General features: G+C 57.9%; 1 protein-coding gene across 12 annotated transcripts in view; it reads right to left on the bottom strand.

Annotated features, from left to right (window-relative positions):
• ABLIM2 (actin binding LIM protein family member 2) overlaps positions 1-23,389 on the bottom strand; it is a 147,245-nt gene that overhangs the window by 69,723 nt on the left and 54,133 nt on the right. For all 12 annotated transcript variants that reach the window (XR_012912438.1, XR_012912436.1, XR_012912432.1 and 9 more), the window contains exons 4-6: positions 21,196-21,311; positions 12,812-12,938; positions 10,146-10,239 (exon numbers count right to left, since the gene is read on the bottom strand). Coding sequence is in view for 3 of the 12 variants with exons in the window: in XM_075992932.1 (XP_075849047.1) it covers positions 10,146-10,239; positions 12,812-12,938; positions 21,196-21,311 (337 nt within the window). In the remaining 9 variants the exon portion in view is untranslated. The remainder of the gene's footprint in view (positions 1-10,145; positions 10,240-12,811; positions 12,939-21,195; positions 21,312-23,389) is intronic.

Below are 23,389 nucleotides of genomic sequence, written 5' to 3'. Positions count from 1 at the left end.
ACCGGAAGGAGACCCGCGTCCAGCTTCCTCCGGGGCTTAGCAGGCATCAAGGAAGGAGCCTGGTCCCCCTCACCTGAGTGTCTCCTCGCCTGCGTATAACATTTTCTCCCCAGGAGGAGGGACTGCAGAAGTGGGATGGAAAATGATTAATAATTTTCTTTCTGCATCTCTGTATTGCTCAATTTGTTCAATTAGCATTTTTGATTTTTATAACTCTTAAATTCCATTAAATTAGGTTACAAACATTAATACTGAAATAACCTAAACAAATTACAGTACCTGGTTTGGCTTATTTTTGCATAGAGAAAAAAATGCCCTTGAATATTGTATCCAATGTCACTTTGCAGGGCCCATTTCCTAACCTTGGAGAACAGAGGGCCGTAGCCTGCAGCTGAATGTGGCTGCCAAGTCCCTATGTTTCCTCCTTCCCTAAAATGGGAAGAGGATTCATAATTACTACTGAATTTGAAGGGTAGTAATCGCTTTCTGGAATGAGTAACGGGGTCATTCCAAAACTCTCATTTTTCTCTTCTATGCCTACTGGCACCTTCCCCTACGATGAAAACACGCCCATGGTGGCCCCTGAGTATTGGAAAGAAGGATTCAGAACCCCTCCTCTCCTGTGTGGGGCCTGAGGTGGCCTCTTCGCCCAACCTCCGGCCGACTGCAAGGCCCCTTGAGTCTTCAGGCGAAGGGACCCCTCCCACAGCGAGACGCTGCCCACTCCTGGCGGCCTCAGGCCCAGGCGTGGCCGGAGCTGGCCCCTCCACCTGGAGCGCCTCCCCGCGCAGCCCCCAGGCCACCCTGCAGGCTCTCCACCTCTCCCAACACCTCCTCCTCTCAGCTTCCCTCACTCACGCTCCAGCCCCGTGTTCACAGGTGCAGCCACTTCACTCGCTCGCTCCCCCACCCCCGCCCCCGCCCCCACCCCTGCCCCGCAGGTGCCTCCCAGGCACGTGGGCCGCCGTCAGGGCGCTGGCGCCAGGCAGCGGTCAGGACAGCAGGGCACACCCCAGCATCGGCCCCAGAGCGAGGGCGCACCGTCATTTCGGGGTTGCAGTCGCCGGGACACCGAGTGGTCAGAGCGGCAGGCTCTCCTTGGGGTGCGGACGAGAGACTGAGACAACTCAGTATTTTTAGAAGTAAAATTCACCTGAAAACAACCTCACAGAGGTAACTGGTGACTCACCGCATTCATAACGACCCGAGTGCAAATTCCCGAGTTTGTGATCCCCAGCCCGTCCTCACGCCCACCTCCTCCAGGTGCCCTCACCTCACACTGAGGGGTACAACCCCCCGCCCCGCCTGTCCCATGACTACTAACGGCAGGAGTTCTGCGATAGCCACACGGGAGACGGCATGTCCTACAGAGCACACAAAGCCTGCTGTCTACACCACGTATCTACGCAGCACGTCCACATGTGAATCGGAGAGATTCTGATTCTGTTGGGGACAGTTTCCAAGATGACAGGCTTGAATTCCCCTTGGCAACAGTGGCTGCTGTCTCTATGGCTTGTGCCAAGAAGCTCTTTACACATATTAACTTGGTTAATCCTTTCAACAGCGCTATGAAGCATATTATTACCCTCACCTTTCATAAGAGGCACAGAGAGGTGAAAGAACTTGAGCAAAGTCACACAGCAGGTAGGAGACGGAGCTGGCATGAGGGCCCAGGAGTCTGGCCCCTGAGTGCAGTTTAAGCCCACGCCTTGGGGGCCGGCAGTCCCCAACTCCATGGGATGGGTCTCAACCCTGGGGCATGGACCCCACCCTCACATGCTCCCTGCCATGGCTTGAATATCTGTCCCCTCCAAAACTCACATTGAAATTTAATCCTAGTGTGGCAGTACTGAGACGTGGGGCCTGCAAGAGTTGACTGGGTCACAAGGACTCTGCCTTATGAGTGGATTAGCCCACCCATGGATCGACAGGTTGTCACAGAGACGGACTGGTGGCTTTATCAGAAGAGAGACCTGAGCCAGCACACTCAGCCTCTGCCGTGGGACACCCTGCGCCACCTCAGGGTCAGCAGAGCCCCCGCCCACACGAAGGCTCCCGCCAGATGTGCCCTCAGCCTCGGGCTCCTCAGCCTGCATGGTGGTAAGAAACAAATCCTCTTCTTTATGAATTACCCAGCTTCAGGTATTCTGTTACAGGCAGCTGCAAACAGACGAAGGCACTCCTCAACCCTCATGCACGGAACGAACAACGTGGAGGATGTGACGGCCTGACATTAAGCAGAAGCCACACAAGAGCACAAGCCCCATTTTGTGAAGCTCAGAAGCACACAAAACAGCGTGCGTTGTTAGGTGCTCTTGGGGCAGTAACCAACAGGCCCCCGGGAGCCTCTGGGGACATCGGGCAGGGTCTCCTTCTTGAACTGGGTGCTGGTTACATGGGTGTGTCCAGTTTCTGAAAAGATATCAATTGCACACGTACGATTCCTGCACTGTGTGTTACATGCCAACAAAAGAGTTTTCTCACAAAATGGATCAAAGACCTAAACGTAAGAGCTAAAAATGTGGAACTACAGAAGAAAACATCCCAGTGACCTCAGATTTGGCAATGGACTCTTAGATTTGACACCAAAAGCATGAGCAACAGAAGAAAAAACAGATAAATTGGACTTCATCAACATTAAAAACTTTTGTGCATCAAAGGGCATTGTCAGGAAAGCGAAAAGACAGCCCAAAGGATGAGAGAAAATATTGTGAATCACATATCTGATGAGGCTGTAGTATCCAAAATGCAGAGAGCATCTGCAACTCAACAGCAAAAAGACCAACAGCCAATCAAAAAATGAGCAAAAGATTTGAATAGACATTTCTTTAAAGACAATATATATTGCTGTGAGTTAGGCTGACGCCACGACACTCTAGCCGGGGCAACAGAGTGAGACTCTGTCTCAACAGCAAAACAAAGACAATATATAAATGACTGACTGGTACATGAAAAGATGTTTGACATCATTGTTATTAATGCAAATCAAAACCACAGGAGACACCACTTCATACCCACCAGGGTGGCTATCATAACAACAAAAAAGGAAAATAAAAAGTTGGTGAGGATGTAGAGAAATATAAACCCTCGTACAATTGGTGGTGGGAATGCAAAATAATGCAGCTACAATGGAAAATAGTTTGTCAGTCCCTCAAAAAGTTAAGCACATAATTACCATACAATCTGGCAATCCCACTCCTTGGCATTTAAGAAAACAAGAACAGAACAGGAGAATGAAAATGTAGGTTCACACAAAACTCATACATGAATGTTCATAGCAGCATTATTATACAATGACCAAAAGGTCCAACAACCCGAATGTCCATCATGGACAAAGAAACTGGTCTATCCGTACAAGGGAACATTATCCGGCCACAGAAGGGAATGGCGTACCAACACTTGCCACGCACAGACCAACACTGAAGACACGTTGGGTGAAAGAAGCCAGACACAAAAGGCCACTTACAAGATTCCTTCCATATGTAACGTCCAGAACGGGCAAATCCAGAGACAGGAACAGATGAGTGGTTGCCAGGGGCTGGGGGGAGGAGGGGAGTGACTGCTCAGTGGGTGGGGGGTTTCCTTTCGGGGCGATAAGAAGGTTTGGAACCAGGGAGAAGTGGAAGTTGCACAACATTGTGAATGCACCAAAGGCTATGGAATGGCACATTATAAATTGTTAATTGCATGTTATGTGAATTTCACCTCAATTTTTTTTAAAAAAAGGTTGGTACCCAGATGGGTAACTTCTTATTACCCACCGTAAGCCAAGCATCGCACTAAGTGCTTTCCTTGAGTTGCTCAAGTTCATCCTCAGGTCAAGCCCGTGTGGTGGGCGTTGTTCTCCACCCCCACTTTCCAGACGAGGAAATCAAGGTTTAGGGAGGCAGGAGACCTACCCAAGGCCAACATCAAAACATGCAGGAGCCAGGATTAGAACCCATGGGACTGGGAGCTGCCTCCTGGGAAGACATCCTCCAGCCTTGGGGACACAATAGCCACCAGTGGTGGCTGAGCCCTGCAAGTCCTGGTCCCAGCACACTGTTCCCTGTAGACAGCCTTCCTCCCATACCCAAGGTGGGGGCATGGAGAAGGAGGGGTGTAGAGCACCTACTATGTGCTGAGAACACAGACAACAGCCTGCGACACACACACGGCATGTGCCCAGCTCACTGTGCTGAGGAGGAGCTGGGGTCCACAAAGCCACCATGTGAGCCACGTGAGAGCCAGTGCCACCTCTGTACCCTTCCACTGACTGCATAGCCTCGGCTTCATGGGAAGGAGGCCCTCAGCCTCGTGGCCAGGAGCCAGCCCCTCCTCCACAGTTTAGACCCCTTGTCTACAAAGTGCGAAAGGCAATGGCCCAACCAAATTTCAAGGGGGCTCCATGTTCTGGAACATTCCATCTGTGGGGAAGAGACAGGGCTCAGGTGCCTGTGTCTCCAGGCCCCAGAGACATCAGGGGCTGTCCAGTTGACTGAGGAAATGTGCCTGCAGGTGCCCTGGCCTGTCCCTGGCCCATGGCTGGGGCCATGGAGGTAACGGGTTCCAGCTCAGATCTTCACTTCCTGGCTGTGTGACTTGGGCTGGTGTCATGTCTTGGGACTTGGGGTCCCTATTTGTAAAATGGAGAGGACTGTCCCTCCCTCCAGGCTGGGGTAGGATATCTGGGCTCTCTGGCTCCAGGGGCATTTAGCCAGAAGTAACCATATGGTGAAAGTCGCCCCATCCCTACCCCACACTCTCTGCTGGGAGCAATTGGGTTACAGGTGGCCAGTGATGGCTAATGGAGTCAAAAGAGAAAAGTGTCCTTGCTACTTGCATCACTTCTCATTGTCACTGCCTTCTCTCTTAGTGACCAGTGTTCCAGTCCCAGTCACTGGCACATTGGCCATACCCTGTCCTTTGAGGGCTCATCTCTCCCAGTTTCCACCAAGAAGGGCCAGCAACATCAGCAACCGGAGGTTTCAGTGCGGAGATCTGCACGGCCACCTCCAGCTAGCTGGATAGGCAGATGTCCTGCCCTCACCCGTGCAGGGCTCAAGATGGCTCGCATTTAAAAATTATATTAAAAGTCCATGAGATTTTATAGTGCATGATTTTAGAAAGACATCTTGCGACTTCCTGTGATTGGCTGTCATGTTTAATGAGCCAGAACAAGGCTCGTCAGGGAAGCACAAATAAAGCCTGTGGTGGCACGGAGCATCCACAGGTGCTCAGCCAGTGCCAGGCACGAGGGAGTGCTTTAAGGGCTCCCCCACCTCAGACGTGCAGAGCAGCCCAGCATGACAGAGCTGAGGCAAAGCCTCGGCGCTCTGGGATCCCTCTCCTTCCCTGCAGAGTGGAGCCAGCGGTCCCTCCTCGCAGGGGTGCAGGGCACAGATCAGCCCTCCTCTGTGATGGGCCTTGCACACCTGAGGCAGGTGGCCCCTTTCCTCCCCAAATCCACCTACAGATCTCAGAGCGAACGCCTCTTCTGCACACTGGACAACAGGCCACATGGGCTGCACCCTGCACCCTCCCTCCACCCTCCCTCCATCTGGCTCAGATGCTGCCAGCTCTTCAGGCCCAGAGTGGGCGGCTCCCCCAGGCTGCTCCTCCTGCACTCACCTGCTCAACTCAGAGCTTTAGTTTCCTTTTTGAATTTCCAGAACTGAGTCCAGATCTTAAAAGACGTAATCACCATGGTGTGCAGAGAAAATGAAATTTGTGGAGAAGCAAATGAAAACTTTGAGCACGGGCCAGGCAACCAGGGAGTGCTCAGTGGCCAGCACAGTATGTCCAGGGCTCTTTGCCCTGGGAAGAAGGGCTCAGCATCCCGCCTGGCACCCCATCCCTGCCCTCCCCACGCAGACTCTGCCCTGCACCCATCTCCTCGCAGGCCTCAGAGATGGTTCCTCCTGGCACGTGGCCACCCCAGCCCACTCCCTTCTCCCTCTTCCTCGTTTCCTGGCTCCATCTAGGGCGTGAGCTTCAGGGCAGCCAGGCAGTGTGGCCACGTTCTCCACTGTACCCAGCCACAGAACAGTGCTGCCTAAAGAGGAGCTGTCCAGGAATGCCCTGAATGAGGAAGCAGGGAGCCCACAAGGCCTCCCAGAAGACCAAAGGGGTTCCACCAGAACCAGTCTGGGAATAGCTGCCAGGATCCCACCTGTGGATATTCACATGCACATCTGCACATCAAGGCTCTAAGGTCCTGCCTTTAAGAGGCTTAGCACCGCTGCCTCAGCATCCGCAGACTCGGGGACGGGGAACGTGGTGGAGGACACAATGGACCCACACTTGTAGGTAAGGACTAGGGGCTCTGCTGCGTGGCTGGTCGGATGTGATGCAGGAACATGATGGCCGGGCCAATGTGTAAGCATGTGTGTCGGGGTGTGTCTGCACGTCCATGTCTGTGTCTCTGTGTGTCACCTGTGTGTCAGTATGTGTTATATGTGTGTGTTTATATGCCCGTGTGTGTGTCAGCATGTGTTTTGTGTGCGTGCATGTCTCCCTATGTGCTGTCTGTGTTGTTTCTGTGTGTCTCTGTGGGGGGTATGTGCTATGTGTCTGTGTGTTGTCTATGTGTTGTGTGTGTCTGTATACCTCTGTGTGTCCATGTGTGTGCAAATCTAAAAGTATGACTTCTAAATGTTGGTCTGGGTGGTGGCATTCATTAGGATTGATTTTCTTTGTTTATTTTATGACAAACGGGTATTGCTTCTGAGTGTGTTCTTAAAATTAACACACTTTTTTTTTTTTTTGAGACAGAGTCTCACTCTGTTGCCCAGGCCAGAGTGCCATAGCGTCAGCCTAGCTCACAGCAACCTCAAACTCCTAGGCTCAACAATCCTCCTGCCTCAGCCTCCCGAGTAGCTTGGACTACAGGCATGTGCCACCATGCCCAGCTAATTTTTTCTATATATATTTAGTTGGCCAATTAATTTCATTCTATTTTTAGTAGAGATGGGGTCTCGCTCTTGCTCAGGCTGGTTTCAAATTCCTGACCTTAAGGGATCCTCTCGCCTAGGCCTCCCACAGTGCTAGGATTACAGGCGTGAGCCACTGCACCCAGCCAACACACTTACTTTTAAAAGAGAGAGAGAGTGCAGTTGGGGGCTTGAGAAGCTGACTTTACCTCTATCCTTCGGAGATGCTGCATTTGTTAGGAAACATGTTTGTTTTCTCTCGGTGCTGAGAGTCATCCACGTTTAGTCATCCAGTGCAAAGCAGCCAAAAGCAGGCAGGAGGAAGCAAGTGAACAAATCTCCCACAGTTGCAAGAGATGGTTTGGCTTTAAATGGAGCAATGTCTAGTGACCTCTGACTCAGGGTGGAGTGAGACCCTCTCCTGCAGGCTCCCCCCAAGACCACGTTCCTCAGGGCAGAGGCCCTGTCCCCTTCTTTCTGTGAACCCAGCACCCAGCCCCGGGTAAGACACACAGAGTCCAAGAAGGGTCTATGCAGTGAGTGGCTGACTGGGGAATGAAAGAAGAGAGAAAGGAGGGATGGAGGGAGAGAAGAGGGGAGGGAGGAATTAATTAGTGGGCCCAAGGGGATGTTGGGCTCCTTGTTACCATGGAGACAGCCACTGGTGCACAGGCTGCACCAGGCACTGCAGGGTTAACAGAGGGCGGGGCTGAGCAAGAAGCCCCCACCCCACCACACAGGCCCACCTCTGCATGGAGGCATCACCTGACCTGGAGGGAAGGTGGCCCCAGACCTGGAAGGACCTGAAAGTCTGTAGGCAACACCTCCTCCCTCTTGTCCAGCTGTGGTCAGGTTTGGTTACACCCTGATCCCTCTGAATTCACCAGCCACGTCCCGGCCCCTCTGTGGGGGGACCCCTCCCTCTCCAGGAGTGGGCACTGCAGCACACTGCGGCCAGGTGCCAGGGAAGCCTCATCACCCACCTCTGCTCCCACGGCAGCCTCCCACCCCAGCATCGTATCTTGGCCACAGGGTGGGGGCACAGTTGTCAGCCCCTTTCACACCCCAGGGGACCCCAGCAAGGAGCAGGCTCACGGAGACAGACACCCAGAGACAGGCAGCTGCAGGAAAACACGCATCAGTGGATGCTATGTGTTTACAAGTGAGCAAGGGAGGGGGGAAGGAGAAACCCCACTTCACCACCAAATGCACATTTCACAGCGGGCTGGGCTGCTGGCGCCCAGTGTTTAAGATGGCACCATGCCTGCCCTGCGCAGGCGATGGCCCCTGCTGGCAGGGGAGCCTGGGATGCCAGGGCTCTGCAGAGAGGAAAGTCGGGATGCTGACAAGCACCTTTGGAGCAAAATGGTGCGGGGACAAGTGCCTCCCAGGGGCCTCACACCTGACTGATCTGCCCCTGAAAACCCACCCACTGCGTGCAGCATGGGTCCTGCGAGCCCCATCAGCCTCTGGGAGGTGCGGGCCAGGCTTCCTACCTGCACAGTGACCCGAGTCCACCCACTCCCTGCAGCGTGTCCCCGTGAGGGTGGATGTGCTCACCCTCAGCCAGTGGTCTGTCACCTGTTCCGGCAGCTCCCAAGAGCCCACTGTTGCCTGGCCGGGCGCCTGCACGCTGGGCCGAGCTTCAGGCAGTGCCACCTCAGCAGCGGCAGCTCCCCTTCTGCGGAGCCAGGCTCGTCTCCGCCCTCGGCTCCCGCCTTGCAACACGGCAGGCAGCGGAGGCTGCTCAGAGCTTTGCAGAGCCCGCCGCCGACTCAGCCACGCAGACTTGCCTCCCCGGCAGAGGCGAAAACAAAAGCATTAATCTTCCCAGCAAGGCCCTTTCTCCTGCACAACAGGCGAGGAGGAAAACCCAGACCTGCTCTGCCCCTGCTCCTGGCAGCTCCTGCTCCTGGCAGCTGGGCCAGTCCCCTCCCGATGAATCAAGGGGCCCACTCCCAGGCACCAAGCCCCCCATTCTGACTTGTCATTACATAGACGTGAGGTGAACCCCACCCTCCCAATCCGTCAAGGGGGCCACTGAGCGCCCCATCAATTATTAGCAGGCCAGCACTGAGCTGGGGCCCCTCCGAGATGGGGTCTTCCTGATGCCCTGACCACGCGGGCTCACCAGGCACAGCACGTGCCCAGGGCCCAGAGGGAGTCTCCACCTGAGGAAGGGAGGGCAGTGCGAGAGACCGGAACGGGTGTGGCCAAGAGAGGCATTTGAAAGAAGGCGGTCTGAGGTCCAGGTGCACCTCTGCACCAGGTGCCTCAGAAGTGAAGTGTCATCAGAAAAAAAGCAACTCGGTGCCTTCTGTTCAATTCCACCCAAGCATCCTGAAGCCCACTCAGGTGCTGGGCACCTGCTGTGGGAGCTGGAGAGGAGATCCAGGGAGCGCCCGGCCATCCTGTGCAGCCCGGCCTCTGCGGCAGCCAGACACGGCGCTCTAGATACAGGTCCAGCCCAGGGGCCCCAGCCCCCCACCTGCCCACTTCCTGCAGCCTCCTCCCCACTCGGCCTCCTGCGGCTCTCACAGGTCAGTGCACAGCCCCTCCCCATTCTGAGCCCTCTGGTTATCTGTCCCCTCCCCGTGGACCATGGGACAACCCAGGGATTGGGGCAGTCGATCTGCCGGTCCCAGCCCCAGCCCTGAGCCAAGGCAGCCTGCAGAACAGGGCAGGCCTGCGCACCGGGTGGGCGGGGCCTGGTCCTGGGGCCATGCGATTTATTTCATTGAAGGAAACGTAGAAAAGTGCACAGCACGTGTGATGTCCACACAGGGAACACGCCCACATACCTACCACCCAGGCCAAGAAACAGCACTGTCGGTACCTGGAGTGCCTCCATAATTGCCAGTTACCCTGCCTGCCAGATGACCACCCTGGGGACACAGTCCTGCCGTGGGGCCGTGGGCATTACCCCCCCAACCCCAGGTTCACTTCCCATCCCCCACACCTGAGTCCCAACCTGTACAGCAAAAGGCTGGGCCAAAAGGTCTCAAGGTCCTTCCCCCCTCTGACTCTCTGAGTTTGAAAAGTGGCACAGGGGTGAGGCAGGCTTCCTGGAGGAGGTGGCACCCAGCAGGCCCCAGAAGGTGTCCTGAGGTGGTGCTGGGAGGAGGGTGAGGCAAAGACTGGGTGGGACAGGTTGTTGCACAAAGACACACAAACCTCAAGTAACTCCCAGGGGGCAGTACAGCCTCAGCTCCGAGGCCGCGGGGCCCGACCTACCTCCAGCACGCGCCCCGTGATGTACTTCTCACAGCCGTCGCAGCGGATGCCGAACTTGGCGTGGTAGTCGGCCTCACAGTAGGGCAGCCCGTCCCTGCAGCGAGACAGGTGGTCAGGATGCGGCAGGGTCACCCGAGGATCTGACAACTCTTCCCAGCCAGAGGGTCTGCATCGAAGTGGGGACATGCCCACCTCCTCCTGCTCCAAATAACAAATCTCTCTAACAGGGAGTGTCCACCGGGTGCATGCAGGCACCTGCCCCCATGAGAAAAGCCCTGAAGACCATCCCATTTCACAGATGGAGGGACTGAGGCATGCAGAGGCAAAGCTGCTTGCACAGCGGGGGCTGAGGGGCTGGCGGCTGCCTGCAGAGGCTGGGCTGAGGGAGCAACAGCCGCATCTGGGAAATGAGAGATGCTTCCACAGACCCGGCTCTTGCCAGTTCCTTCCATCCAAAGATCAGCATCTGGGGTGCCTTAGAAAAACATGAGCCAGAAAGGGGATATGGCAGGGCAGCCACTCTGGGGACTAGGCTCCAGGACAACAAGAAGGCCAGGTGCAAGCAGGTGGGTTAGGCAGGTGCTTCCTGCTCCCAGGAACTCCAGGTGCCAGGCTGGCTTTGGCCACACGGCTGCATCTGCTCTGCGCACGTTCACGGCGCGCCTCCTGCTCTCCAGGCGCCGCCACGGTGTCAGGGAATCAGATGGACAAGCCACTCCGGCCCCGCCCCTGAGCCAGCTGCCTACACCCTGAGACTCCCATAGGAGCTGCCGGGAAAACAGCTCTCTGCTGCGTCACGGACAGGAGGGTGGCGTGGCCGCGGCTCCCGCAGCGAATTCAGAGCCTTCCATGCTCACTACTAAGGGATCGATGGAACAGGACAGTGCTGTGCAGAGCCGGCAGCTGCTGGGCAGTAGTTAAGTGACTAGGCTCAGACTCAAACGCCACATAACAGCTGTGTGACCCTGGGCAAGTCACTTAACCTTTCTGAGCCTCAGCTTCCCTACCTACAAAGTGGGGAAAATCATAGTAAGCACTAAACAAGAGAAGGTGGGACCAGAGCCTCACACCTGGTGGGCCCCTGCCCACAACAGTAAGGCCACTGTCATTACCCACCGGGCCCAGCAGGGGCTGGGTGTGGGGTGGCCTGCACAGAGCGGGCCCCTGTTACTCCGGCACAGCCCGCTTTACACTGCTGAAGTGGCGTGTTCTTCCAATTTGGATTGATCTTCCCACGGCTGCGACAGAAGGTCGACCCCCTGAGCTGCCCAGGAGTGGAGCTGAGCTGCGCCGCCCTCTCCTCACAGCTCTGGCAGCACCAGGCCCGCGGACGCCTCGGCAGGGCAGGGCGCAGCATGGGGCCATGAACCTGGGGCGGGGGCCCCTCTCTGAGTGTGGCCTCCAGCTGGCCCACGGCTCTCCGAGAAGCCAGCTCAGGAGGTGACAGCCCTTCCTTCCACGCGAGGGAGAAGGTACAAGACAGGTCCTTAGGACCTACTTCCAGATGCCGCTGATTTGGGGCCTCGTGATCCACAAATGGGTGCATGTGCACCAAACCCAGGAGGTTAAGGAAAACATCTCCATGGCAACCCCAGCGCCCTCCTTGTCAGTTCTGGAACAGCTCCGGAGGCTGCTAAGTAACACGCGTGGTGCGTGCGCTGCCAGCGCCGCGTGAGGACCTGCAGCCTGGGGGGGCTGGGTGCCCTCATTCCACATCCCAGCCTCTCCTGTGTCTCGCACCCACTCGTGTGCTGTGACAGCGGCCGGAGCTCACGCCCTCGAAGGCCCTGCACCTGGTGCAAGCTCACCTCGGTGTGGGGATTTTACTTAAAATGAGCCATTTGAGATCATTGTAGATTCTGTGCAGTTGTAAGAAACGGCACAGAGAGGTCTACTCCCGCAGTGCCCCCATGGTGATGCCCCGTAGGGTTAGAGAGCAGTCGGCCACAGGTTAACACGGGACATCAGGGACATTGTTCAGACTCCGCGTCACACATACTCACGCATGTGTGTGCATGTGCGTGTGTGTGCTCGTGCTCTTCGTTCTTTGCATTTTATCGCAGGACTTTTTCAATTCGGTCAATTCTTGTGACGGTCCTGTCCCCTTTGGAGCATCAGAACAAGCACAGCCTTTCCCAAAACTTGCTGGAAGAGCCTCTCCGTCCCAGGAGGGAGCCCGGCTGCTCTCTAGCCCATGCGCTACGTCGCCCGCACAGGTGCTGTCTGGCCGCAGCCGGCCCAGCTCCTGACCTCCTGGGTGGAGACACGCCAGCTCCTGGCCTCGCGCCGCCTCTGCTCACGGCCATGACCTTCCCAGAAGGCTCCCCACTTCCCCTGATAAAACCTTTCTTCTCTGCCCCCAAACCAGCCACCACCCAGCTGGACTGCACATCTGGGGGACATAGTGCTTGCAGGAGCTGCCCCGGGGCCCCTGCCCTGCAGGAGACAGCACAGTCCTGGGTCCGTCCCTGACAACAGAGACGGGTTGGCCTCGTCTTCCTCGCTCCTGTTGCTGACACTGCTTTGCCCCCTGCAGGACAACTGCAGGGCAAGAGCACCCTTGTGAGGGACAGGAGACATGGCAGAAGAGCTGGACCCAGCTCGCCCCCACCCCCAACAAGGAAGCCCGAGCTGATGACCTCCTTGGAGCCCTCGCCCCCACGTACTTGCTGATGTACTCGGCGTTCAGGAGCTTCCCGCAGCTCTTGCACTTAAAACAGCCCAGATGCCAGTGCTTGTCCAAAGCCACCAGGGCCTGGCCATTTTTGATCTCTGTGCCGCAGCCCCCGCAGCCTGGAAGAAAGAGAACAGAACACAGACATCCTCACCACGGCGGAGAGGCACCTTTGGGGCCTCACAGAGGCATGCAAGGTGACCTGGGGGAAGAGGTGCCTTCCCCATGGCTCTCCAGACCCTGAGAAGGCACCTGGAGCAGCGGGAGGGGAGGGACAGAAGAGACTGCAAAGCCAGTGAGTGGCAGGACCCTGCTACACGGCAGCCCATGGGAGCATGTGGAAAACAAATCATGAGGTTTGCTCCTGCATATATTGGGTGCCCACTGCGTGCATCCTGGGCTAGGAGCTGGAGAAACTGAGGCCCTCCCTTCCAGAAGATTGGAGTGGCTTTGGCAGAGGTGTGTACTCAGACAAGAGCACACGGGGTGGGGGCGGCCAGGAAGGGAAGGTCCAGGCAACCAGAGCTCTGTCAACAGTGGGTCTGGGTGGCCCCGCTTGTCTCCTGCTGGAAGGGGAACTTTCAGCCTAACCATGACCCACGGTGCCCACCAGGGGGGAATGTGCCACATGGGAGAGGCCCGAGCCCAGCCCCGCACCCAGACCCCAGTCAGCCTTGGGGATTCCTCGCTCCGCACCCAGCCAGCCATCGACCTCCCTCTGCCGTCCTCCCCTGTGGCGACCAGTGCTCTCCATGGCAAGGCCACCAGCCTAGTGGGCCCAGGGCTGCCTCCTCGTACCCACCCCAGCCATGCTTCCTCTACTCACACGCCCCTGCGTCCAGGGCCTCAGTCCCCGCCCTGCCCTCCAGAGCCAGTGGCCCAGGGTCCCTACAGCCCGCCAGCAGCTACACGGGGGTTCCACAGCCAGGGTCACGCGTGCTGAAGACAGTGGGAGCCCTGCAGCCCAGACGCTGGAGCAGGAGGGGGAGCCAGGGAGAGTCTGCGCCTGCACAGGGGTCCGTGTGAGTGCGCGGGCACCGTGTGCACGGGCGCACAGCTGCCTGTGTGTCCCCGGAGTCTTGACGCGAATGTGTGTCTGAGCATGAGTATGTGCCTGTGGGTCTGTGTGTGCGAGGGGGTCTGTGGGTGTGAGGGTGCGTGCCTGTGTGAGAGTGTGTGTGTCAGTGTGAGGATATGTCGGTGTGTGAGGGGGTGTCTGTGTAGTGTGTGTCTGTGAGTGAGGGTGTGCCTAGTGTGTGGGAGGGTGTGTGTGTGGGAGGGTGTGTGTGTGGGAGGGTGTGTGTGTGTGTGGGAGTGTGTGTGTGTGGGAGGGTGTGTGTGGGAGGGTGTGTATGTGTGGGAGGGTGTGTGTGTAGGGGAGGGTGTGTTTGTGGGAGGGTGTGTCCATGTAGGGGAGGGTGTGTGTGTGTGGGAGGGTGTGTGTGTGGGAGGGTGTGTGTGTGGGAGGGTGTGTGTGGGGGAGTGTGTGTGTGGGGGAGGGTGTGTGTGTGTGTAGGGGAGGGTGTGTGTGTGTGGGAGGGTGTGTGTGGGAGGGAGGGTGTGTGTGTGTGGGAGGGTGTGTGTGTGGGAGGGTGTGTGTGTGGGAGGGTGTGTGTGGGGGAGTGTGTGTGTGGGGGAGGGTGTGTGTGTGTGTAGGGGAGGGTGTGTGTGTGGGAGGGTGTGTGTGGGGGAGTGTGTGTGTGGGGGAGGGTGTGTGTGTGTGTAGGGGAGGGTGTGTGTGTGTGGGAGGGTGTGTGTGGGAGGGAGGGTGTGTGTGTAGGAGGGTGTGTCCCTGTAGGGGAGGGTGTGTGTGTGGGAGGGTGTGTCTGTGTAGGGGAGGGTGTGTGTGTGTGGGAGGGTGTGTGTGTGTGGGAGGGTGTGTGTGTGGGAGGGTGTGTGTGTGAGGGAGGGTGTGTCTGTGTAGGGGAGGGTGTGTGTGTGTGGGAGGGTGTGTGTGTGGAAGTGTGTGTGTGGGAGTGTGTGTGTGTGGGAGGGTGTGTGTGTGGGAGGGTGTGTGTGTGTGGGAGGGTGTGTGTGTGGGAGGGTGTGTGTGTAGGGGAGGGTGTGTTTGTGGGAGGGTGTGTCCATGTAGGGGAGGGTGTGTGTGTGTGGGAGGGTGTGTGTGTGGGAGGGTGTGTGTGTGGGAGGGTGTGTGTGTGGGAGTGTGTGTGTGTGTGGGAGGGTGTGTGTGTGGGAGTGTGTGTGTGTGTGGGAGGGTGTGTGTGTGTGGGAGTGTGTGTGTGTATGGGAGTGTGTGTGTGTGTGGGAGAGTGTGTGGGGGAGTGTGTCCGTGCAGGGGAGGGCGTGGCGTGTGGCGGGGGCGTGGCGGGGCGGGCATTGGTCCCGGGCGGAGCCGATGGCAGGGGCGTCTGGCCTGGCCCTGGAGCTCGCAGGGCGCAGCGTTGGGCGCACTCAGGGCTCACAGGCCGAGCAGGGCCCCGTGGCCCAAGGCTCCCGGGCCTGGCTCGGGCCACTGGGCCCCACACCTGCTGCGTCCCACCGAGCGCTGTAGGCCCCGCTGGGGCGGGCGCGCAGGCGCGTGCAGGCGGCGCTGATTCCCGTGGAGCTGCGGAGAGGCGGGCGCGTGTCACCCGTCCGCGGTGAACAGTGCGGAGCCAGCGAGGCCACGAGTTGCCCCGTAGGCCAGGGGCTCCACAGATGCTCTCCCATGCGTCTTTGTCGTTCTCTTTTGGGGAGACTAGAGTCATACCATTTTTGAGGATAAAAGTTTGACATCCACAACACTGCGGGTCGACCTCTGCATTTCCTAAATGATCGCCTGCTCACGTGCCCGCGGAGCTCCGGGAAACCACCGGAGCGGGTCCCAGCCCCAGAGGAGGCCCGAGGGGCAGGGCCTTTGTTCCTTGCAAGCCCTGGAGGCCCAGTGCAGGTGGTGGTGGGGCTCCGGACTGAACAACGAGTGGGCCAGGAGAGGGTGCACCCCAGCCTGAGTCCAGGAGGCACCTGTGCCCCCAAGACCCTTCCCACACTCCACTCCCTGTCCCGAAAGAGAGGAGACAGCGCCGGCCTGCACCCAGCGCTCTCAGCCACGGGAAGACCGTGGCCACATCTGTGAGCTCTGCACCCAGCGCTCTCAGCCACATCTGTGAGCTCTGCACCCAGCGCTCTCAGCCACAGGAAGACCGTGGCCACATCTGTGAGCTCTGCACCCAGCGCTCTCAGCCACATCTGTGAGCTCTGCACCCAGCGCTCTCAGCCACGGGAAGACCGTGGCCACATCTGTGAGCTCTGCACCCAGCGCTCTCAGCCACGGGGAGACCGTGGCCACATCTGTGAGCTCTGCACCCAGCGCTCTCAGCCACGGGAAGACCGTGGCCACATCTGTGAGCTCTGCACCCAGCGCTCTCAGCCACGGGAAGACCGTGGCCACATCTGTGAGCTCTGCACCCAGCGCTCTCAGCCACGGGGAAACCGTGGCCACATCTGTGAGCTCTGCACCCAGCGCTCTCAGCCACGGGAAGACCGTGGCCACATCTGTGAGCTCTGCACCCAGCGCTCTCAGCCACGGGGAGACCGTGGCCACATCTGTGAGCTCTGCACCCAGCGCTCTCAGCCACGGGGAGACCGTGGCCACATCTGTGAGCTCTGCACCCAGCACTCTCAGCCACGGGGAAACTGTGGCCACATCTGTGAGCTCTGCACCCAGCGCTCTCAGCCACGGGAAGACCGTGGCCACATCTGTGAGCTCTGCACCCAGCGCTCTCAGCCACGGGGAGACCGTGGCCACATCTGTGAGCTCTGCACCCAGCGCTCTCAGCCACGGGAAGACCGTGGCCACATCTGTGAGCTCTGCACCCAGCGCTCTCAGCCACGGGGAAACTGTGGCCACATCTGTGAGCTCTGCACCCAGGGCTCTCAGCCACGGGGAAACTGTGGCCACATCTGTGAGCTCTGCACCCAGCGCTCTCAGCCACGGGAAGACCATGGCCATATCTGTGAGCTCTGCACCCAGCGCTCTCAGCCACGGGGAAACTGTGGCCACATCTGTGAGCTCTGCACCCAGGGCTCTCAGCCACGGGGAAACTGTGGCCACATCTGTGAGCTCTGCCCCCAGCGCTTTCAGCCACGGGAAGACCGTGGCCACATCTGTGAGCTCTGCACCCAGCACTCTCAGCCACGGGAAGACCGTGGCCACATCTGTGAGCTCTGCACCCAGCACTCTCAGCCACGGGAAGACCGTGGCCACATCTGTGAGCTCTGCACCCAGCGCTCTCAGCCACGGGAAGACCGTGGCCACATCTGTGAGCTCTGCACCCAGCGGCTCTTACTTGGGGGCAGTCTCACTCCCCAGGGCACATCTAGCAATGTCCAGAGACCCTTCTGCGTGTCACTAGCTGGGTGGGGGCTCAGATGTCCAGTGGGCAGGGCCACCACTCACCAAGCACCCGCAGTGCGCTGGGCAGCCCCACGACGAAGCAGTCTGGCCCAAGCGTGGACTGTGCTGAGGCTGAGAAACCCTGCTCCGAGCCTTGGGTGGCTTCTCTGTTGTGGGCACACCAAGGCAGCACGCCACGCCAGGCTGTGGCGGTGGCCAGAGCACAGGTGCAGAGAGCAGTGGTCACGTCCCGACCTGCCTTCACCTGCTGTGTGACCGTGGGCCAGCCACTTCACCTCTCTGGACTGCAGTAAAGTGGGGACACGCTTTATGGTGACCAGAAGAGCACCGCCCTCCCAGAGAGCTGACGTGGCTGCAGGGCCCCGAGTGAGGGCGTGTTCGATAAAGGAATGAATGCAGCGTGGTGACAGCCACTCTTCAGCCCAGCTCTGCTGTCGCTGTCACCACTGCAGCCGCTGCGCAGGCATCTCCACCACTCCGCCTCCTACCGGACTGGGGCTCCCGCCCCTCCCTAGCCTGACCTTGCTTGGCAGGAGGGATGGGGACCTCACACCGCCCACCACGTTCTTCCGTCACCTAGAGAACAGCCAATGTGGAGACAAGAGCAAGGTGCAAAAAGGGATGTCGTCATGGTAACCGGAATCACCACTTTCTAACACATCTGGAGCTCAGCACAGCTTTGCCTGGGTGCAAACAGCAGTACAGCATCTTGTGTGACGAACACGGCAGGCCAATGCTGTCTGCGACAGGTTGTCCCTAGCATAATGTGACGGGGGTTGAGGGGGCCCCAAAGTGAGCTTCCATTTGGCCATGCACCCTGGGCCTGGCTCTCTTCCCCACATGACCCTTCTAGAACCTTCCAGTTTCCTGTTTTCCCAAGTGCTCCCTTTCCCAGAAGATATGGTAATGGGGTCGAGGCCCAGGCCCCTGCAGCACTTCAGGTCTGACTGGGGCTGGGGAATCAGGGAGAGGCTCAGATTCCCAATCCAATCTGAGACTGAGTTTTGGAAATGAGGAATCCAACTAGTTCCAAAACTTAATGACTGAGAATTCATGAACTTGGCCAGAGATTTCATTCGTGAGCCGTGATGAGCACAGAGAGCCCGGAGCAGCCACGGGGAAAGATGAGGCACAGCCAAGTTAGCCCTGGTGCCTGCAGCTCCTGGCTAGACTGGGGACGTAGGGCCACAGTGTGGGGCGGGGGGGGGGGGGGGGGAGGGGCGGGGCTCCTGGAGCTGGCTCTTCAGGTCATCCCCACCCTCACACAGGAGGGGAATTGTGGGGTGGAGGCTGCGGATCCTGCCACTGCCCTCGTAGCACCTGTGCAGCCTCATGCGAGCAGAAAACATAGGGGCTCCAAGTGCCATGGCCCAGGTAGCAAAGCTGTCACCCTGTCCTTGGGCTGGGACCTCAGGTCTGCAAATGCCTCTTCCTGCCCCTGCATTCCTGACTCTACCAGGGCCTCCCCCGGTCCCAGCTCCAGGTGTGACCACACTCCATGCCAAGCCAGGCTGGGACCCAGCCAGTGCAGGTACAGAGCTGGGAGGTGGCCAAGCCCAAGAACTGGCCATAGGGGCCTCTCAGCAGGTCCTCAGCCCAAGCCGTGTCTCTAAACCACTAGGGTGCTCTCCAGACCACCACCCACACCCCTTGCAGACCCTGCACCCACATCGCTGCCCATGTCTTGCCCTGACACATCCTGGGGAGTACTCAGAGCCGTCCCCCAGTCAGCACAGGGCTTGGCCTCTCTAAAGGCCACCCTGTGACCAGTGCCTGGTGACCAGCTCCTGTCCAGCGATGGGCTCAGTGCTGGAGAGCTGGGAGGAGCCTGGAGGGGAGCAGAGAGGGCCTTGTGGGGCAGAGCAGAGCTTCAGGGACAGAGGGGCCTCTCCGCGGTGCAGTGGGGGGTCAGGCATGTGGGGGTGCTGGGCGTGTTCCTCCCGGGAAGGGGAACCACATGGCCTAGCCTGAAGCATTTCTTGTCACTAAGCCACAGGCTCAGGGTGGCTGTGGGAAGCTCAGGGCCAAGGGACCCTAGCCGGAGCCCTACCGAAATAGCTAGTCACTGGCCACTTTCCCAGGGAGGGGCAGCAGCACAGGTGGCCGTGTCTGTGGCTGCAAAGGGCTTGACCCCCTCGCCCGGCCCTGACCACCTGGCCAGGAGCACTGCACTGCTATGCAGTAACTCAGGACCGACCTTGGCACTGCCCCACTCAGCAACCTTCTGTGGCTCCTCACTGCCTGCAGGACACATGCTCCGTGGTGCGGCTTTGGGGGAAGGCCGCCATCCGGTTCCCATCTCGCCAGCATCACTCCCACGCTCCAGCCCACACTGCAGTCCTTTTGTCCACTTGCACGGTCTGGGTGTGCCCAGCACATTCCACGGATTTCCAATCTTTGTACCTGTTCTCACCCGAGTACCTTCCCTCCCAACCCACCCACTGAAATCCACCTGTGTCTCAAGTTTCAGAACAAAGAACACCTCCTTGGACGGCCACTGTAGAAGAAAAAGAGCTTCTCCTGGCAGGCACTCTAGGGACAGAGGAGGCAGGGGTGGGAAAATGTAGATATCAGCACAGGAGCCAGGGGCTAGTGATTGGTGTTAATGTTTCCTAAGCACAGAAATTGTCCAAGCTCAGGATTTTCTCCATGGGCTGGGAGAAGGGCAGGTTAAATTATTAGGTCGTCTGGGGATCAGGGGAGCATTTGTTCTTTGAAAATGCAAGTTTGATATTTTAAAATAAATTTACATTTGGAAAGGGCAAACTTTTTTGACAAGGATATTTTTTTAAATCTAAAAAAAAAAAATCTCAGATGATGATTCTGTGGTCCATCATGTTTCCCTTTTTACTTTGGCTGCCAGGAAACTCTGAACAAACTGTATAACACCAATCCCCCCCCTTTTAAAATTTGCTGAGCTTTTGATTACTATTTGATATTGAATTATAATAGTACTACTGATTGTGAAGCAAATTCTCAAAAATTCTATCAATCCAGGCTTCAGCTGGAAAGTTTTGAATGGAGGACTCTCCTAGCAAGGGCCAAAGCAACAACCTCACCACCTGGTGCTGCTGCAAGTCTGCCTCCCCAAAGGATGAAGGCTTCACTTCGTCTCATGGAGGAAAACGATGCCCAGCTCCCAGAGCTGACACTGAGCTCCCAGCAAGCTGGCGGTGGGGTCACCTCTACAGAGACTTTGACATGGCGGACAAGGTGGGAGGAAGAAGGTGTTTGACATGGAGAGGAATTAACCGCAGGCAGGGGCTGGCTCTGGAAATCAGTGGAAACCCCTCCTCTACCCTGGGGCATGTGGCCCTGCCTCTGGGGACACCACAGTGACCACGGCACTCAGGGTGGGCTCCGGAAATGCAGCTTTTGCAGCAGGAACCTGGGAGCCAGGTCCTGCTGTGCTGGCCACCACCCCCAGTGCCACATCCCGTCTCTTGCCCCAATGAGCCCCGGGCTGGGAAAGGCCACCTTGCTGGCCCCGCCTTGCTGTCACTCTGCCCCACACCCACAAACCTGTGACTGTCCAGTGGGCCTTTGTCCTTTTACAGTAATGGCTTCCCACTTTCTTGTTCAGGAAGCACGTGTTGAGCCCCCACGAGAGCTCCTGACCACAGGAGCCCAGAGCTCGGTGCTTGACTCTACGCTGCCCCAGAGGGTTTCTAGGTGGCCTGGAATTAACCGAGGGGAGCTGAGCATGAGTGCCAGAGGGAGGGGACCAGAAGGAGACTAGGAAGCCTTCCTGGAGGAGGCGGGCTGCGGCTAGGCAAAGCAAGAGTGGGACTGGATGGGAAAGCAGCAGCCGCACGCGGGCGGGCCGCTGTGCAAAGTTGTGGCGGCACGAGAGCCGGAGACTTCTGCCCCCGGCTGCTTCCTCGCGCCTATCCACAGCCACTCACTGCGGCCGCCTCTGCTTTGGGGCCCGGGTTGCCAGGCCCCCGTCGCCAGGCGCTGCGGAGGCCACCCCACCCTGCCACTCAGCACCCGCCCCCACACCACTCAGTGCCACTTACTCCGGAGGCCCTGGGACAGGTGCGCAGTGCTGCCCAGCGACGTGGGCAGGGAGCACTTCTGGCACATGCATTCCTTCCCGTTGAAGGTCACTCGGTCCCCGGGTGGAAAGGGCAGCCTGAAACAAGAGAGCTCGTCACCAGCCAGGCCCACCTTCCGGCCCCAAGCACAGCACCAAGGCCACCCCCCAGGGCCTCGCAGAAATGGGTGCCACGGGCCCAGGACGCAGGGCCTCCCCTGCCGGGCACTGCTGTGTCCCTGCTAGTGGGATCTCAGGTAGTCACTGACCTCTGAGCCTCAGTTTCCTTATCTGTACAAACGGGCAGGATCACAGTGCTTGAGGCTGTGGAAAGACTTGCCGAGGGCCAGCCCGGAGCTTGGCACATGGCAATCAGTCGGGCTACCTGCAACACTGGCCTCCCCAAGCCCGCCCTGTCATCTGCCCGCTCAGGGTCTTCGCTCACGCCAGTCCAATCCTGATGGCTGTAGGCACCGCTGACTGAGCGCCCACCATGTGCCAGGCGCCAGGCACTACAGTAGATACCTTATACGCATGCCTCCTTTAATGGCTTTAGCATGTTTGTCCAAGTTGGTATGTGATTCATTTTCTCTCTATGGCAGAGAAACTGGCGTTCAGAGAGGATGGCTAACTTTCCAAGGACACGCAGCTGACACGGTTCAGAACCAGAGTCAAGCCAAGACCTGTCTGGCTCCAAAGTTCCATGGTTTACCTGCATGGACCCCTAAGAGGGCACTGTTCTTGGAGATGTCAAGGGGCTATACAATGAGATCCTGTCTTTATTTAAAATTCTGGTATTTTGTTCAAAATAGATTGTTTTGCGTTGATTTCGAGTTTTAAAACTACTGCATTAAAATACCATTTACCTTGATTCCTGAGTTTTGGTGCTCTCTTAAATTTTGCATCCAAATCGAGTGCCTAGAGGGAGGCTGGGTGTGGGGCAGCGGAGACCCCCGCCCTGCAGCTCTGAGGACTTCTCTCAAGAGTGACAGATGGCTCGGGTTGCTGCTGTCTGGCAAGCTGAGGCCAGGCCTCCTGCAGACAGGGGCCAGAAGCACACCCTGAGACATGTCTGTCCCGGACACCTGCTGCCACTGAGTTGCTGGCAGCTGCTGGGCCACTGCCTTCACCAGCTCGGCCTGGCCAGAGGACCTGGTGCCTCTGTAGGCAGAAGGCTGCAGAAGGACCAGGACGTGCCCCTTCGAGCCCCCCGCTTCAACACCTTCTTGGGCTTCCAGACCCCAGGCACTCAAGAGATAGTGGATTCATTGCCAAATGAGTGAGTGAATGAATGAATGCACAAATAAAGGGCTGACGCTCCCCCAGGAGACTGAGCTCAGCCTGCTCTCTCCTGAGGGGCTGGCCCCGCCTCCCTGATGGGCTGAGCCTCCTCTGATAAAGCCCAGCTGTAGCCCCTCACTGTGTGGGGCCAGCATTCAGGGCCCTTGTTCATGCAGCAGGTGTGTTCTTGGGCTCCCATTTGGCCAATCCCTGCTCTTGGGGACCCAGGAGAAATACAGGATGAGCTGGGTCCCGGGTCCCAGGCCCCCGCTTGCGGGATGGTCCTGCAGTCCTCTCACCCACCAGCCGTGCTGGGGCCTCTGCAGCCCTCTGAGGCCTTGTGCTTGGCCCTCTGTGCTGGTGCTGTGGTCTGCCTCTCCCGTCGTGGAGTCCTGCAGCCTCCCGGGATGGTGGACCCTGGGACAGAGTGGGAGCCCCATCCCTGGATGTGCTCTGAGCGAATCTGTGGTGGGTAACCCAGAGCACCTTACTCAACCTCTCTGAATTCCTGTCTCTCACCCATGAAATGGTCCCAGTAACACCTGCATCACAGGGATGTCATTCATTCATTCATTTACTCATCCACTGAACATACAGCACGGCAAGCTTGAGCATACTGCCTGCAGCCAGGGTGGGGAGCTGAGCAAGGTAGCTATTATTTTATTTATTCAACTTTATTGAGGTGCATCTTGACAAATGCACACACCCACATAACCACCACCACGACCAAAATACAGAACATTTTGTCCGCCACAAAAAGTCCCCTGTGACTGTCTACAATCACCCCCACCCCCACCCCCGGCTCCAGGCACCACGATCAGCTTTGTCACCATGGACAGATTGGTCTCTTCTGGACTGCACATAGTGAATCATGGTGCAGGTAGTCTTCGGCGTTT

Source organism: Microcebus murinus, chromosome 16 (genome assembly GCF_040939455.1).
Source record: "Microcebus murinus isolate Inina chromosome 16, M.murinus_Inina_mat1.0, whole genome shotgun sequence".
Classification (NCBI taxonomy): domain Eukaryota; kingdom Metazoa; phylum Chordata; class Mammalia; order Primates; family Cheirogaleidae; genus Microcebus; species Microcebus murinus.
This window is presented reverse-complemented; position numbering and strand designations above follow the sequence as displayed.